Source organism: Myotis daubentonii, chromosome 21 (genome assembly GCF_963259705.1).
Source record: "Myotis daubentonii chromosome 21, mMyoDau2.1, whole genome shotgun sequence".
NCBI classification, from domain to species: domain Eukaryota; kingdom Metazoa; phylum Chordata; class Mammalia; order Chiroptera; family Vespertilionidae; genus Myotis; species Myotis daubentonii.
This window is the reverse complement of record NC_081860.1, coordinates 9,217,172-9,230,070: the sequence shown is the minus strand read 5'-3', so window position 1 is coordinate 9,230,070 and position 12,899 is coordinate 9,217,172. Positions and strand designations below refer to the sequence as shown.

Here is a 12,899-nt window from a genome sequence, read left to right as displayed (position 1 = left end):
CTCATGTACACAAATGAGAGATGCAGAGGACACTGAAATGAGAAAAACGGTAAATGAAGTATTCCATTTATACCCAAATGGCATAATCACATCAGTAAGTGCCCAACTGTTTGCCTTGAGTAACAAATTTGGAAGGGGGCGGCGGGGAGACCAAAGCCAGCAATGGCAGAGGGGAACAGACCTACAGCCTCCCTTATGTGTACAACAGGAATAAAAGTAGTAACACCATCTCACAGGGATTTTGTGAGTCAATAACAGAACATGCTGGGCACAGTACCTGGTACATGATTATGTGCTGGACAAATGGAAGTTGGCTATCAGAAGTGTCATTATTATGACACCAAGGGGTCAGAGGCCACCAGAGGGACCCTTGAAGAAAAGAATCTATTGGCTCATAAAGGAGAAAAAGGTACTCTGGCCAACTATTCCTTTGTAGACCCCAAGTCCTTCCATGTCTAATCTTGCTAGTCCGTTGATTTGAAAAGCTTAATTCAAAGACCAGACACATAATAGAAATCAGACTGCCTAAAACCTGAACCTACTACAGATCACAGGGATCCTTTCAAACTCTCCAGTTAAATGAATTCAGTTTTCATTTTCAAAATACACACAGTATCCACCCCTCTACTTACAGACCCATTACTTTGTATATTCTATCTGACTTTGATCGCTTTATAGGTCTGAGTTCATACCTATGTTTTCTCGAGGAAATGCCTTCCCCCCATGGTTTTCCTACTGCTGTCTTATAGCTTTCACTGTGATTTTTGGCATATCCTATCCCCGTGGTCGGCAAAGCACAGCTCGCAAGCCACATGCGGCTCTTTGGCCCCTTGAGTGTGGCTCTTCCACAAAATACCACGTACGAGCGCACACGTACAATGGGATTGAAACTTCGTGGCCCATGCGCAGAAGTCGGTATTTTGTGGAAGAGCCACACTCAAGGGGCCAAAGAGCCGCATGTGGCTTGCAAGCCATGGTTTGCTGAGCCGCAGTTTGCCAACCACTGTCCTATCCTATAAAATAAAAGCCTAATATGCAAACTGCCCCTCAGGCGGTCTTTCCACGGATAGTTCGACTGCTCACTATGATGTGCACTGACCACCAGGGGGTGGCACGGAACATGGTGGGCATCAGTGATGCGGCGCTGGCAGCGGGTGGCAGTGGAGGCGCTGCCCACCCCAATGGGCCCCTGAGGGGAGTGAGAGTGGGACCGGGATGCAGTGGGATGGTGGAGCAGGTGAGCAGGCGGCACCAGGTAAAGGCAGACAAGAGCAGGGACAGATCACCCCCACCAATCTCCCCACAGATGGGGACCAGCAGCAGCGGCAGGGCCCCCACTTGGCTCCTAGGCGCTGAAGCGCGAGTGGGGGGCGGCCCCGACTGATCGCCCCACAGGCAGGATGGTGGAGCAGGTGAGGGAGCGGCGCCAGGCCAAGGTAGGGTGTTTAGGTGGGGCTGCAAGGCTGGGGGCACAAGCTGGGGCCTGATCTCTGCAGGCCACCCCAAGGGACCCTACCCGTGAACGAATGGGGCCTCTAGTTTTGCCATAAAGAGACCATTTGCAGCCCTGGCCGGTTTGGCTCTGTGGATAGAGCTTCGGCCTGCGGACTGAAGGGTCCCGGGTTCGAGTACGGTCAGGGGCAAGTATCTTGGTTGTGGGCACGCCCCCATTGGGGGGTGTGCAGGAGGCAGCTGATCGATGTTTCTCTCTCATCAATGTTTCTGGCTCTCGAACCTCTCCCTTCCTCTCTGTAAAAAATCAATAAAATGTAAATAAAAAAAAGAGACCATTTGCAGCTTTTAAAAAAAACTTTTATTTGGTCTTTCACTATGGACAGGAAAGTAGGTTTTAAGACAAAGACTTACAAGAGAGGGCAAACCTTAGTGCTACTGTGAATCATGGATCAACAGGAAGAAATAATCAGCAATGCTAGAAAAGAAAAACAACAATTCTTAGTTACTGGTTAAAAATGGCCTCAAAATAAAACTAGATGTAAATGTCAGGAAGGATGGTTCATGAGGAATCTCTGCTAATACAAGCTATTATTTTAGTAGGTATCAATTTTCCTCTTTTCAAGCAGATTAACAGTTGACATTCCCATCATGAAACAGTGGTTTCCTCTGGTAATAATCCTTGAAGGAGAAGGGAAGAGAGGAGAGACTACCATCTGAAAAAAAGCACCCCCTTTTTCCACAGGGGAAGAATTCTCCCCAAAACTGTGATTTACCGTTTTGCAGAACAGAAAGAACACAGGCCGTGAAGTACATATACTAAGTTCACCACTTAGTATCTTCTCTGAGCCTTGGGTGCCTTAGGTATAGAATGGAGTACCACCTAGAGAAATATATAAAGCACCTGCATATGCTAAGTAACGTATTTAGTGACAGATGTTCCCCAATTCCACAGCTGATTAAGTCACTGTTACTCAGAAGCATACTTTCAAGGTATTCATGGTTGTCAGGTTTACCAAGAAGCTTATGTACGTGTTCAGAATGTAACAGGACCATTTGCTGGGTTTTTTTGTTGTTTTTGCATTTGTGAAACACTCAGAAGGTTTAGTGTTAAGACATTTTCTCAAACCCAGGCAAGAAAAGCAGTAGGAGCCCTAGCTCCGGTTTGGCTCAGTAGACAGAGCATCAGCCTGTGGACTGAAGGGTCCCGGGTTCGATTTTGGTCAAGGGCACATGCCCGGACTGAGGGCTCGATCCCTATAGGGGGCGTGCAGGAGGCAGCCAATCAATGATTCTCTCTCATCATTGATGTTTCTATCTCTCCCTCCCTCTCCCTTCCTCTCTGAAATCAATAAAAATATATTTTAAAAAAGAAAAGAAAAGCAGTAGGATGGTGGAGCTGGCATAACCTCCTGAGCAGCTAAATTCAGCCTCTTCAAGTCAAAAACCCAAGGGAAGTTTGTGTTTCATCTTAAAACTCCTGAGTTTAATCAAGCAACACCTCACAGTCATTCCAGGAAGGTGGGGGGTGGGCAGAAGGGGGGAGGGCAGGAAAAGGCCCTCTTGTCCACAGCTTTCCACTCCGCTTGGGGGATACAACCATCCATGAAGACCCAAGGAGCCACAGTCAGAGGGACCACCAGCAAGGCCAAGCCCCACCCAGAGTGGTGGGTGTGAACAGACAAGCCCAAGTGGGGCCTCTAGTGGTAAAAACAACCACCACCACCACTCAGCTCTTTTCCCCCCAGAGGTCACTAGAGCAGAGATGCAAAAAACAGCAGACTAATTGGGTGGAGGGGATAGAATCAGATTAGCCCCAGGAGATGAAGCCATTGGCTCTGCTTTCAGACCTGGTGGGTTTCATATGCCTCAGATACACACATTACCAGGAGGCCAATCAGAACCAGGGGTCTTGAGAACAATCAGAGCTAAAGAGCTCCACCTAAAACTTGATCAGGGCGAGGGAGCGGGTGCTATGGGAACACACAGGCCCTCTGTGTGAGAGGACAAGAATGAGCCAACAGAACCAACCACAGGGAATGTGGCATTCGGGGGAGGAGGAAGCCTGCAAGAGCCAGGGCAAGAAAGGATCTATCGGACAGAAGTGGGGGAAAGGAAGCCACAGTCTTAAGAACCAAGTGGGAATTTTAAGTAAAATGAAATAATCAAGAGAACAACATGAAGGTCAAGGTGCACGAATTCTAGAAATAGCACTAGTCTGGAAACGAAGAGCCTGGGTTCCAAATCTGGGTCTATCATCCACTCACTGGATAAACTCAGAACAATCATTTTTCATCCTAAGCCTGTCTCCTTGTCTGTGAAAAGAGAGTCAGATGTTACAATCCGGGCTTGGTGTCAGCTCCAAGTTTTACCTGGGAGACAGGTCTCTAACACCTTTCAAACTTCCAAAATTACAGGCTAAAAAAAAAAAGTCTCAGGAGAAAGGGCAAACTCAGGAGACAGATGGTGTCAGAACCAGAAGCCAGGAGCACAAAACCAGAATCCAGAGAACACAGGTGTTTATTAAGAGATTAAGTGTTCTGTCAAAACACACACACACACCCACCACCACCAACAACAACAACAACAACAACAAAACAACAAAAATCCCAACCTGCCCTTCCAGGTAACTACTTTCTTCCAACTGAGAACTACTCCCCCACCTTTAGGAAGGGAGACCTGTAGCCAAGGTGCTAAGCCTGTCAGGATGGCACCTGTATCAGTATATTATGCTGCCCAAGAAGAAAGAAAAGTCAACGCTATTATAGTCAAGTTACTCAGAATCAACAGCTACCGGCAACCGGCAACCGTGACCCATTTTAGCACACAAATCAATCTGCAGACCTGCCCTCTGGGGATTCTCCAATTACCTCAAGGAAAGTCATCACAAAACAGGTCTTAAAACATCAAAACAGTGTTAACTCACTATAACCTAAAAGGGTGCTCCAACCATACTGGAATACAAAAAAACAAGAAACAAAAAAAAAAACACAAAAAAACAAAAAACAAAGTAGAAATCAGAGGTTACCGTGCATGCCTAAGTGTCTGAGAGCAAAGACCATTTGTCAGGAATGCCCCCCTCTGGGCTGTTATTTTAAACCCATTATATGTCAAGGAAGCAAGATAATCCCTAATAGGAGCCTTTTAAAATCCGAGAAGCAAAACTCATTGAACATTATGCCTACAATGTGAATTTAACAGTGAAATTTGGAGACTGACTTATGGGAAATCAGATAATTTTCCTATGAACTAACCACAGATATCATGTACCTTTTAGTTCAGTGTTTTCAGGCAGTTTATTATAACTGAGAAATGCCTTATTGGGGGGTCCTATGGAACATGAAAACTTTCAGCATTTAGAATCCATGCTTACAAAAGATGACAAGTTCTCACCACCAGGTCTAACTATCAACAGACTCAACAATGGCAGAAAAGGAAACGAAGGGCATTTCCAAAGCTACAATGTGGGGGGCAAAAGGGGGGGGCACGCAAAAGGCTTAATAAAACCTGAAAGGGTTCATCAGCGCATCCTGGTTTTAACTCAGAAAGAAGCGAAAATTCTTTATGCAACCTCCTCCATTCCAGCCTCAAGGTCCAACCCCTCTCCTACCCCTCACTCCCTAACACACTCTCCCCCCAACCCTTAGGGGCTTCCTGGCAAGTTCTCCCCAGAGTCAGTACAGCTTAGATTCTGGCTAGGAAACGATTTGAAGAACAGGATGGATGGGATTAGCACGGCTCTTCCATCGAAGAGAAAATAATTTGCGATTTGATCCCATGATTCTTCTACTGCCTCCACCACTAGCTACTGAAGACAACAGCCTAAACATTCACCTACAGGTCTGGTACACATTCCTGTCCCAAACTTCCATCCAGAACTACAAATTCACTAATTAACTTGCCTTTTAAACAAACACATAATTTTAGAAACCAGCCATTTAGCTGAGGGACCTGTAGGCAGAGTGAGAAAGTCTGCAGAGATACTGCCTAGCACATAAAAGCATTAAAATACCAGCAGAGAGAGCGCCCCTGAAACCAGCCACCCTTCCCTCCACCCTCGAATTCCCAAACATGAACTCATAGCTGGGGGGCTTGGCCTGTAAAGGCTGCTCGAGAAGCAGCTGGGGACCGGTAACATTTTAAAGTTCCACCTTTCCCAAAGCTTCCCTGGCCGCAGGTAAAAAAGCTCTCCCATTCGCATTTGAGTCTGCATTCTCACGGAGAAATCGCTTTGGCAAAGGCTCTGAGTATGCTCTTTACTGCTGAATGCTTTAACTCCCTTGGGAAGAAGATGCAGAAATAAAGGTACGCATCCCTGTACATGTGCTAGTGGGGCTGCGTACACTGCTTGGGACACCAAGTTTTGCCCGGAATGACAGTCCAGATCCTCATTTCTGGCGCAAGGCTATTTGATGCCCTGGGGGCTCACCCCAGAAGATTTTACTGGGATGCTGCTAAAACCCTTATTAATGCTTCCTGGAAATCCAAGAAACAGGATTAGGGGAATTTTAGCTAAGGCAGAAGAGGCGAGATTTAATAAGCCCCATTCTACTCTCATGGGTCTTAAAACAATGATATAATTTCAAATTTGCCTTGTCTCGGGAGAAAAAAGTTGCTGAAACTGTTCTGAAAAAGGCAAGTCTTTGGTGCAGAGGCCTGCGAGGGTCACCCCCACGGTGGGAGGAGTCCAGCTCTCTGGCTCTCCCGGGACCAGCTCACGGCTCTCATCCACACGGTGGAATGATGGACACAGCACATTCCTCCTGCGGTCAACACTGCCACCCTCATGCTCAGAAGACCCACACTGCCGCCCGCCACCCCCCCTCCAATGCAGCGGGGTCCCTGGGACCCGCCCACAGACCACTGCCCACCGCCCCGACCCCTCCCACTGCCAGAATACAGTGTCCTAGGCTGAGCGGTGGCACCAGGAAGACCTAGGTTTACCCCCTGGTTTACCACTTAGTCGCTGTGGTAGGATTTCTGAGCCCGTTTCTTCTTCTGCACAAGGGGGGGGGGGGGTCTAAAAGGGGTGCTTTAAGACACAACCCAGACTGGCCCTCAGGTGGAATCCAGTCTTGAGAGGCATGTTACCTTCGGTCCATACATTGCTTACACTTTAAAAAAAAAATACATATATATATATATATATATCTTTATTGATTTCAGAAAGCAAGGAAGAGAGAGAGACAGAAACATCAATGATAAGAGAATCATTGATTGGCTGCCTCCTGCACGCCCTACTGGGGATGGAGCCTGCAACCCAGGCATGTGCCCTTGGCCAGAATCGAACCTGGGACCCTTCAGTCCACAGGCTGACGCTCTATCCACTGAGCCAAACTGGCCAGGGCTACACTTTTTTTTTTAATCGCCTCATTTAAAAAGAGAGAGAGGCCCTGGCCGGCTTGGCTCAGTGGATAGAGCGTCAGCCTGCGGACTGAAGGGTCCCAGGTTCGATTCCAGCCAAGGGCACATGCCTGGGTTTCGGGCTCGATCCCCAGTGGGGGGTGTGCAGGAGGCAGCTGATCAATGATTCTCTCTCATCATTGATGTTTCTATCTGTCTCTCCTCCCTTTCTCTCTGAAATCAATAAAGAAATATATTTTTTTAAAAAAAGAAATGTTTAAAAAAAGAGAGAGAGAGACTGGGAGCTTAACTAGGAAAAAAAGCCAACTTTCCATCAACAATGGGCCACACTTCTGCAGGGCAACACCCCAACACCCGTTCCTGGCTGCTCCTGTCAGCAGGGCCACTCATCCTTCCACCCTCTCCCTCTGGTCCTTTCGGTGACCTCGGCCCCTGAAGGAACTGGGTTTGCAGGCCGTTCTCAGGATGCAAAGCAAAATAAACAGCTGGAGAGTGTTAGCTGGCTGCAAGCTCCGTGTTGAGCCTAGAGAGTCTTACCACCTCGCTCCCCTTCCTCCAGCTGCCCTTCCAGCCGGGGAGATGGGCCCAGGACCACGCCAGGGCGGGGGGTCGAGGGTGGACTTACACACGGGGCTGTCCACGTCCGAGTCCGGGTTCTGTGCACAGCCAGGCCGCCCGAGTCCCAGTGAAATCACCGGGACCAGAGCAACCCCGAGGGGCTCTGGAAAGCCCCGCGAGGCAGGGGAGACCAGGGAGCCTGCACCCGCCCCCCCCCCCCCCCAACGCCAGGGCCCGCGGGCCTCCCCAAGGCGCAGAGCTCCCCTGAGCTCCAGGAACAGAACTCCCTTCCGCCCCCGGTAAAAACAAGCCGACCAGGAACCACCACCACGCCGACGCTTCCACGGTTTTGTTCTGCCTGTTTGGCTCGGTAGCCAGGGAGACCAAGGAGGCAGTTGCCAGAGAAATGAGGCACCTCCAGGAGCCCAGGCTGCGGGGTGGGGTGTGTGTGTGTGTGTGTGTGTGTGTGTTTCGGGGGGGGGGGGAGGTTTGAGGGGCTGCTGGTCCCAGGGTCCCCCCCACAGGACACCGTGCGACGGGGCAAGGCCTGCAAGATGCATCCGTGCAGGAGGGCCTTTCCCGGCCCCTCGGGCAACGCTGGGCCACGGCCTGGCCTGAGCCCTCCGGGAACCAGCAAGAAAGTCAGGGCAGCCTGACCGTGGAGAACACCCACGCGCAGGAAAGGCCGGGGAGGGATGCCAACCGGGGCGACCCAACCTTCGGGACTTCCCTCGGGCTGAGGCCCCCCAGGCCTCACGGTGAGTGCAGCCCGGGGGAGTCACGGTGGGTGCAGCCTCCCTCACCAGCCTGCGGGCCAGGCTGGCAACCCCTATGCCTCCTACCACGGCTCCGCCAAACCCACGGCCGCAGCCGGTCCTCCGTGACCCGCCCGGGAGCTGGGCCCCTGGCTGGGCCCTGGCCTGAGGAGGAGGATGGAGCCGCGGCCACGTGCACGCCTCTCCGCCAGGCGGGCGCCAGGCCCGCGCCGCCTCCTCAGCCGGCGTGTCCCCACGGCCCCGGGACCCACCTCGAGCCGCAGGTTCCACAGCGCGAAGCCGAGCCGCACGTGCTGGGCTCCCACTCGCGAGACGGCCACCTGGCGAGTGTGTGTGGCGCCGGGGCCAGGCGAACGTGTGAAGCCACGTGACCTCCCGGGCTCGGGAAGCACGCGCAGCACGAGGGGCCGATCCCTCCGCCTTAAAGGAGCCGCGCCGCTGCCGTCGTGGCGTTTGCGGGGGGGGGGGGGGGGGGGGGGGCGGTGTGCCGGTCGCCAGCGGCCCCGCCGCCTGCTGGGCACGAAAGAGACTAGCGGGGGTCGCTGTGAGGCGCTGGTGGCTTCGGGGCTCACATGCGACGGCTACGGGAGGAAGCAGCGTCCGGGGACGGGGAGCTCCTCGGCTCCCGTCTGGACGGACACTCGAGGCCACCGGGCGTCTGCAGCGCAGCGCCCAGGCCCCGCCGGCCGCCCCCAGAGGGCCGCGGCGCCTTTAAAGCCAAAGGCCCTGAGTCACGAGGCGACGCCCTGCCCCCCCCCTCCGCCGCCACTCACCCCGCAACGCAGAGGCCCCACGCCCCGCGGGCACGTGACCCGCACCCCGCGGGGGACCCGGCGCACCGGGACCGGGGAGGGAACCCCCCGCGGGCCGGGCGAGGCTGCGCACGGACCGTTAGCTGCGGCTGCCGGGACCGCGGCCCCGCCCCGGCGGACGGACGGCGGCGGCTCTTACCAGCGGGAACGCCATGGGGCCCGTGCGGTCCTGCCGGCTGGACGGACCGGCGGACGGGCTGCGGGCCGGCGCGGCGGGCCGGGGCGGCGAGGGACGCGCAGGCACGTGCGCTCGACTATTGCAGCAAGCCGCGAACAGCGCCCCGCCCCGGGCCGCTTATAAAGCCCCGCGGAGCCGCCGCACCCCACCCCCGCCCCCGCCCCCGCGGGATGCGGAACACCTGTGCCCGGACCCTCCGCCCCGCCCCCTCCGGGGCCCGCCGCCCACCGGATCGGCGCCGAGCGGGGGCGGTCACGGCCACACACACACACGCACACAACCCCCCTCGGCGGCCAAAGGCGCAGCCCTGCGGGCGCCGCTCACCGAGCGACCCTGGTCCGGTCGCTCCTCTCTCGGGGCCTGTGGACCCTCCTAAACGGGGCGCGAGGGACAAGCGGACGCGGCGGCGGCGAGGCTTCCTGGCAGGAAAGCCTGGGATTCCCGGTGGCCACGCCGCGCTCCTTCCCGCACCCCTGGGGGGCGAGGCCAACCCGGCGCATCCCCGCCGGAGCCTGCGCCTCGGTTCCCGCGGGCGCACCCCGCTCGCTCGGCCGGCGGATCCGCGCTGGCGCCGGGCGCGGCGGCCGGGGATTCCGGAAACTTCTAAGGACTCCGGGGACCGCGCTGCCCGGGGGGGGGAACCGCTTCCGACCCCCTGCCCGACTGCGGGCCCGGAGGGTAACGGAGGAGGTACGGGGCGGGGTCCGCGGGCTGAGAGAGGCCGCCGGGGGCCGGGCTGGGGGCAAGGGGGTGGCGTTCCCGGCGGGGACCCCGGGGAAGCGGGCTGACCGGGTGCTCCCTCCGACCCCCGCGGAGGAGCAGGCGTGCGGGGGGAAGCCCGGGCTCGGTGCGGGAAGGAAGGGCCTGCGTGTTGCCCGCAGCAGGGAACTGCTGAGAACTGCAAGCAGGGGGGTGTCTGTATCGAGATCTTTGGCGATGATGTGGGAGCCTGAGTAGAGGTTGGACAGCCAAAGGGGAGAAACAAGGGCCTGGAATGAGGAGGAAAGGGGCCGCGTTTGCTGAGCGTTTCTGAGCGTTTTGCATGGGTTGCCTCCTCGTCATCGTAGATTTTCAAAGCTCTTACTGTGCTCCAGGCTCCTCGGGGCGGGCTGGTGGGGCTCGCCGGGACCTAATGGCCGCGGGGAGGGGGCCGGTCCCGGTTGGCTTCCGTCTGCGTCTGCGGCAGAGGCAGAGCGAGGAGAGGAAGGCAGTGGTCGGCCCGGTGTTCCCGGAGGATTGACGGGAGCGGGTGGTGAGAGGAAGAAGTCCCCGGGACGGGCCCCGTGCAGACTTGTTTGGGTTGCTGAGGTCATGGGCAGAGAGGGCGATGGCTGCAGGGGCAGGGCGAGAGGGGGCCCTGGCACCCCCCTAGCCATGGGCTGCTCCACCCTGTCTTCCCTTCAGAGCTGCTTAGCCACCTGCCCTGCCTCCAGGTGGCCCCTTCCAGCTGCCCAGGAACCCACCTCTGGTTCAGCCGCACCGAGGCCCTTCCTTCTGCAGGAGCAGCCCACCCCCCAGTCCCAGCCTGGCCCACACACAGCGCAGCTGCTCCCCGTGGTGTGTCTTGCTTGTCCTCACAGGGGGTGCCACACCCAAATACTTAGAGCAAAGGAGCCAAGCGAGGGTGGGCAAGAGCATCTGAAAGAGCAGGGAGCTGATGGGTGCTGTGTAGGAATGAGGTCCCATCCCAGCCAGATCTTTTAAGACAAGCTGGAAATTTTTTTTTTTTTCTTAAATGTGAAATCTTCCTGCCTGGCTCCGGTGTCTCAATGGTTGAGCTCGATCCCCAGTGTGGGGTGTGCAGGGGGCAGCCGAGGGGTGATTCTCTCTCATCATTGATGTTTCTTTCTCTTTCTCCCTCTGCCTTTCTCTCTGAAATCATTAACAATATTTTTTTAAATGTGAAATCTCCCTAATTTTAAATTCTCTCACTACTACAGGTGAAGAGACAAGCCCAGCACGTCCAGGGACCCCATGCAGCTCACTGGCTGCCAACCTGTGATCCTTTCCATCCCTTCCTCCTCCCCAACCCAGAGCTGGAGATAAGAATCTGCAACCTGGAACAGTGCCCAAGGGACCAGGTATCTTTCATATTTTAAAACTCCCAGCCTTGAGAAAAGGAAGGCACCTTTCAGATGACTTGGAACAGAAATTTCTGCTGTTTAAACCCCTCTTCCTAAACTTCTTCTTGGAAGTAATAATAGAATAATAATCTGGTCTTTACTGAGCATCTACTAGGTGCTTGGCACAATTCTAAGTGGTTTTTTTTTTCTGTGTTAACCCATTTTGCAGATGAGGAAACTGAGGCTTAAAGAAGTTAAGTCACTAGCCCAGACTCCCAGCTAGAAGTAGAAGAGTGAGGTTTCTGGCTTCAGAGACTGAAGTCTTAACCACATAAGACAAAACTCACAGCACCCTTTTGTGTACACTTTGTACTGCCTGACCCCAGGGCTCACTAGACAGTGAGGGAAGGGGTGGCTGAGTTCACATACAGTCATGGCCTCATCAGTGTGTGAGTCCTTGCTCCCCACCCATATTGGCCAGGCCTGCAGGGTTTACAGGAACAACAGTACCTCTGACCAGAAAGGCAGGCTGTGCAAAGTGGCAGAGGTGCAGATATTAAATAACTTGGTCAAGTCCCCACAGCTGGTCACTGGCAGAAGCAGCAGGAACAAACAGGCAGCATTATCCATTCTCCCAGTCAACAAACAGCCTTTGAGCCCAGCCATGCCTGGCACCGGCTCTGCAGTCAAGCCCAGCGTTACAATGCAGGTTTTAAGTGTAACTAATCGGCTGGAGTAAGTGTTAAATGCACGCACCCGGGGGACAGGGGAGACCCTGCAGTCTTTTATATGCTCAGGTGTTCAGTGCTTCCACAGCAGGCAGACCTGAAAGAAGAGAGGCTGCTGGGAGAAATAATTTTCCTGGTTGAAAAAGATCAGAAAAGGGGCATTCACTTCGGAACTCAAGACCACAAGGTAAGGTGAGCTCGCAGTGTCTGCTCAACTTCTGCCAAGCTGTGTGCAGAAGAAAACACGTTCATTGTTGTGTGTGTGTGTGTGTGTGTGTGTGTGTGTCCTTTTTTTCAAGTGGGATGAAAGAAAGCGGATCAGCCTACCTTACATCCTACACAAATGTAAATTCAAAGTGCATTGAAGATATTAATATGAAAAGCATTACTTGGACATTTTTTAGAAGAGAATATTAGGAGATTTTTTTTAACTTCAGAGTGTGGAGGGATTTTGTAAATATGGAACAAAAATCGATACACTTGAGCACATTAGGATTTACAAATTTGGTTTGTCAAAAGATACTTAAAACTTGAAAAGACAAGCCATAGACAGGAAAATGGTATTTGCAATATGTGATCTACAAAGGTCTAGTCTCCAGAATATATGAGAACTACAATGAGGAAAAAAGACAACCCCGTAGAAAAATGGGCAAAAGATGGGGACAGGCAACAGACAGGAGTGGAAACACAAATGGCCAACAAGCATCTCATTGGTGCCTACCCTCACCACTCACCAGGAAATGCCAGTGAAACCTCAGTAGGACTGAGTTCACCCATCTCAGACAAAATAAAATCTCACTACCGGTCACTGTCGGTGAAGGTGTGGACTGCTTTGGCCTCTTCGGGTTTTGCTTTCATTTTCTACATTTTTAAGAAAATTCTTTACTGTTTAAAGTATTACATATGTCTCCTTCCCCCCCCCCATTGGCCTCTCCCCTCCTGCTCCCACTCCCCAGCACATGCCCTCA

At 53.7% G+C, this 12,899-nt stretch overlaps 2 protein-coding genes across 5 annotated transcripts in view; one reads left to right on the top strand and one right to left on the bottom strand.

Annotated features, from left to right (window-relative positions):
- The window catches only part of CPEB1 (cytoplasmic polyadenylation element binding protein 1), a 57,314-nt gene extending 47,598 nt beyond the window's left edge, over positions 1–9,716 (bottom strand). For 2 of the 4 annotated variants that reach the window (XM_059677909.1, XM_059677911.1), the window contains exon 1: positions 9,102–9,429. In XM_059677909.1, coding sequence (XP_059533892.1) covers positions 9,102–9,116 — 15 coding nt within the window. In that variant the 5' untranslated portion in view covers positions 9,117–9,429. Of the gene's footprint in view, positions 1–9,101; positions 9,430–9,464 lie in introns of those variants that run through there. The other 2 variants (XM_059677913.1, XM_059677912.1) reach the window with 2 other exon arrangements.
- Positions 1–12,899, top strand: part of PDE8A (phosphodiesterase 8A) — a 412,152-nt gene that overhangs the window by 210,378 nt on the left and 188,875 nt on the right. The gene's annotated exons all lie outside the window — the stretch shown is intronic.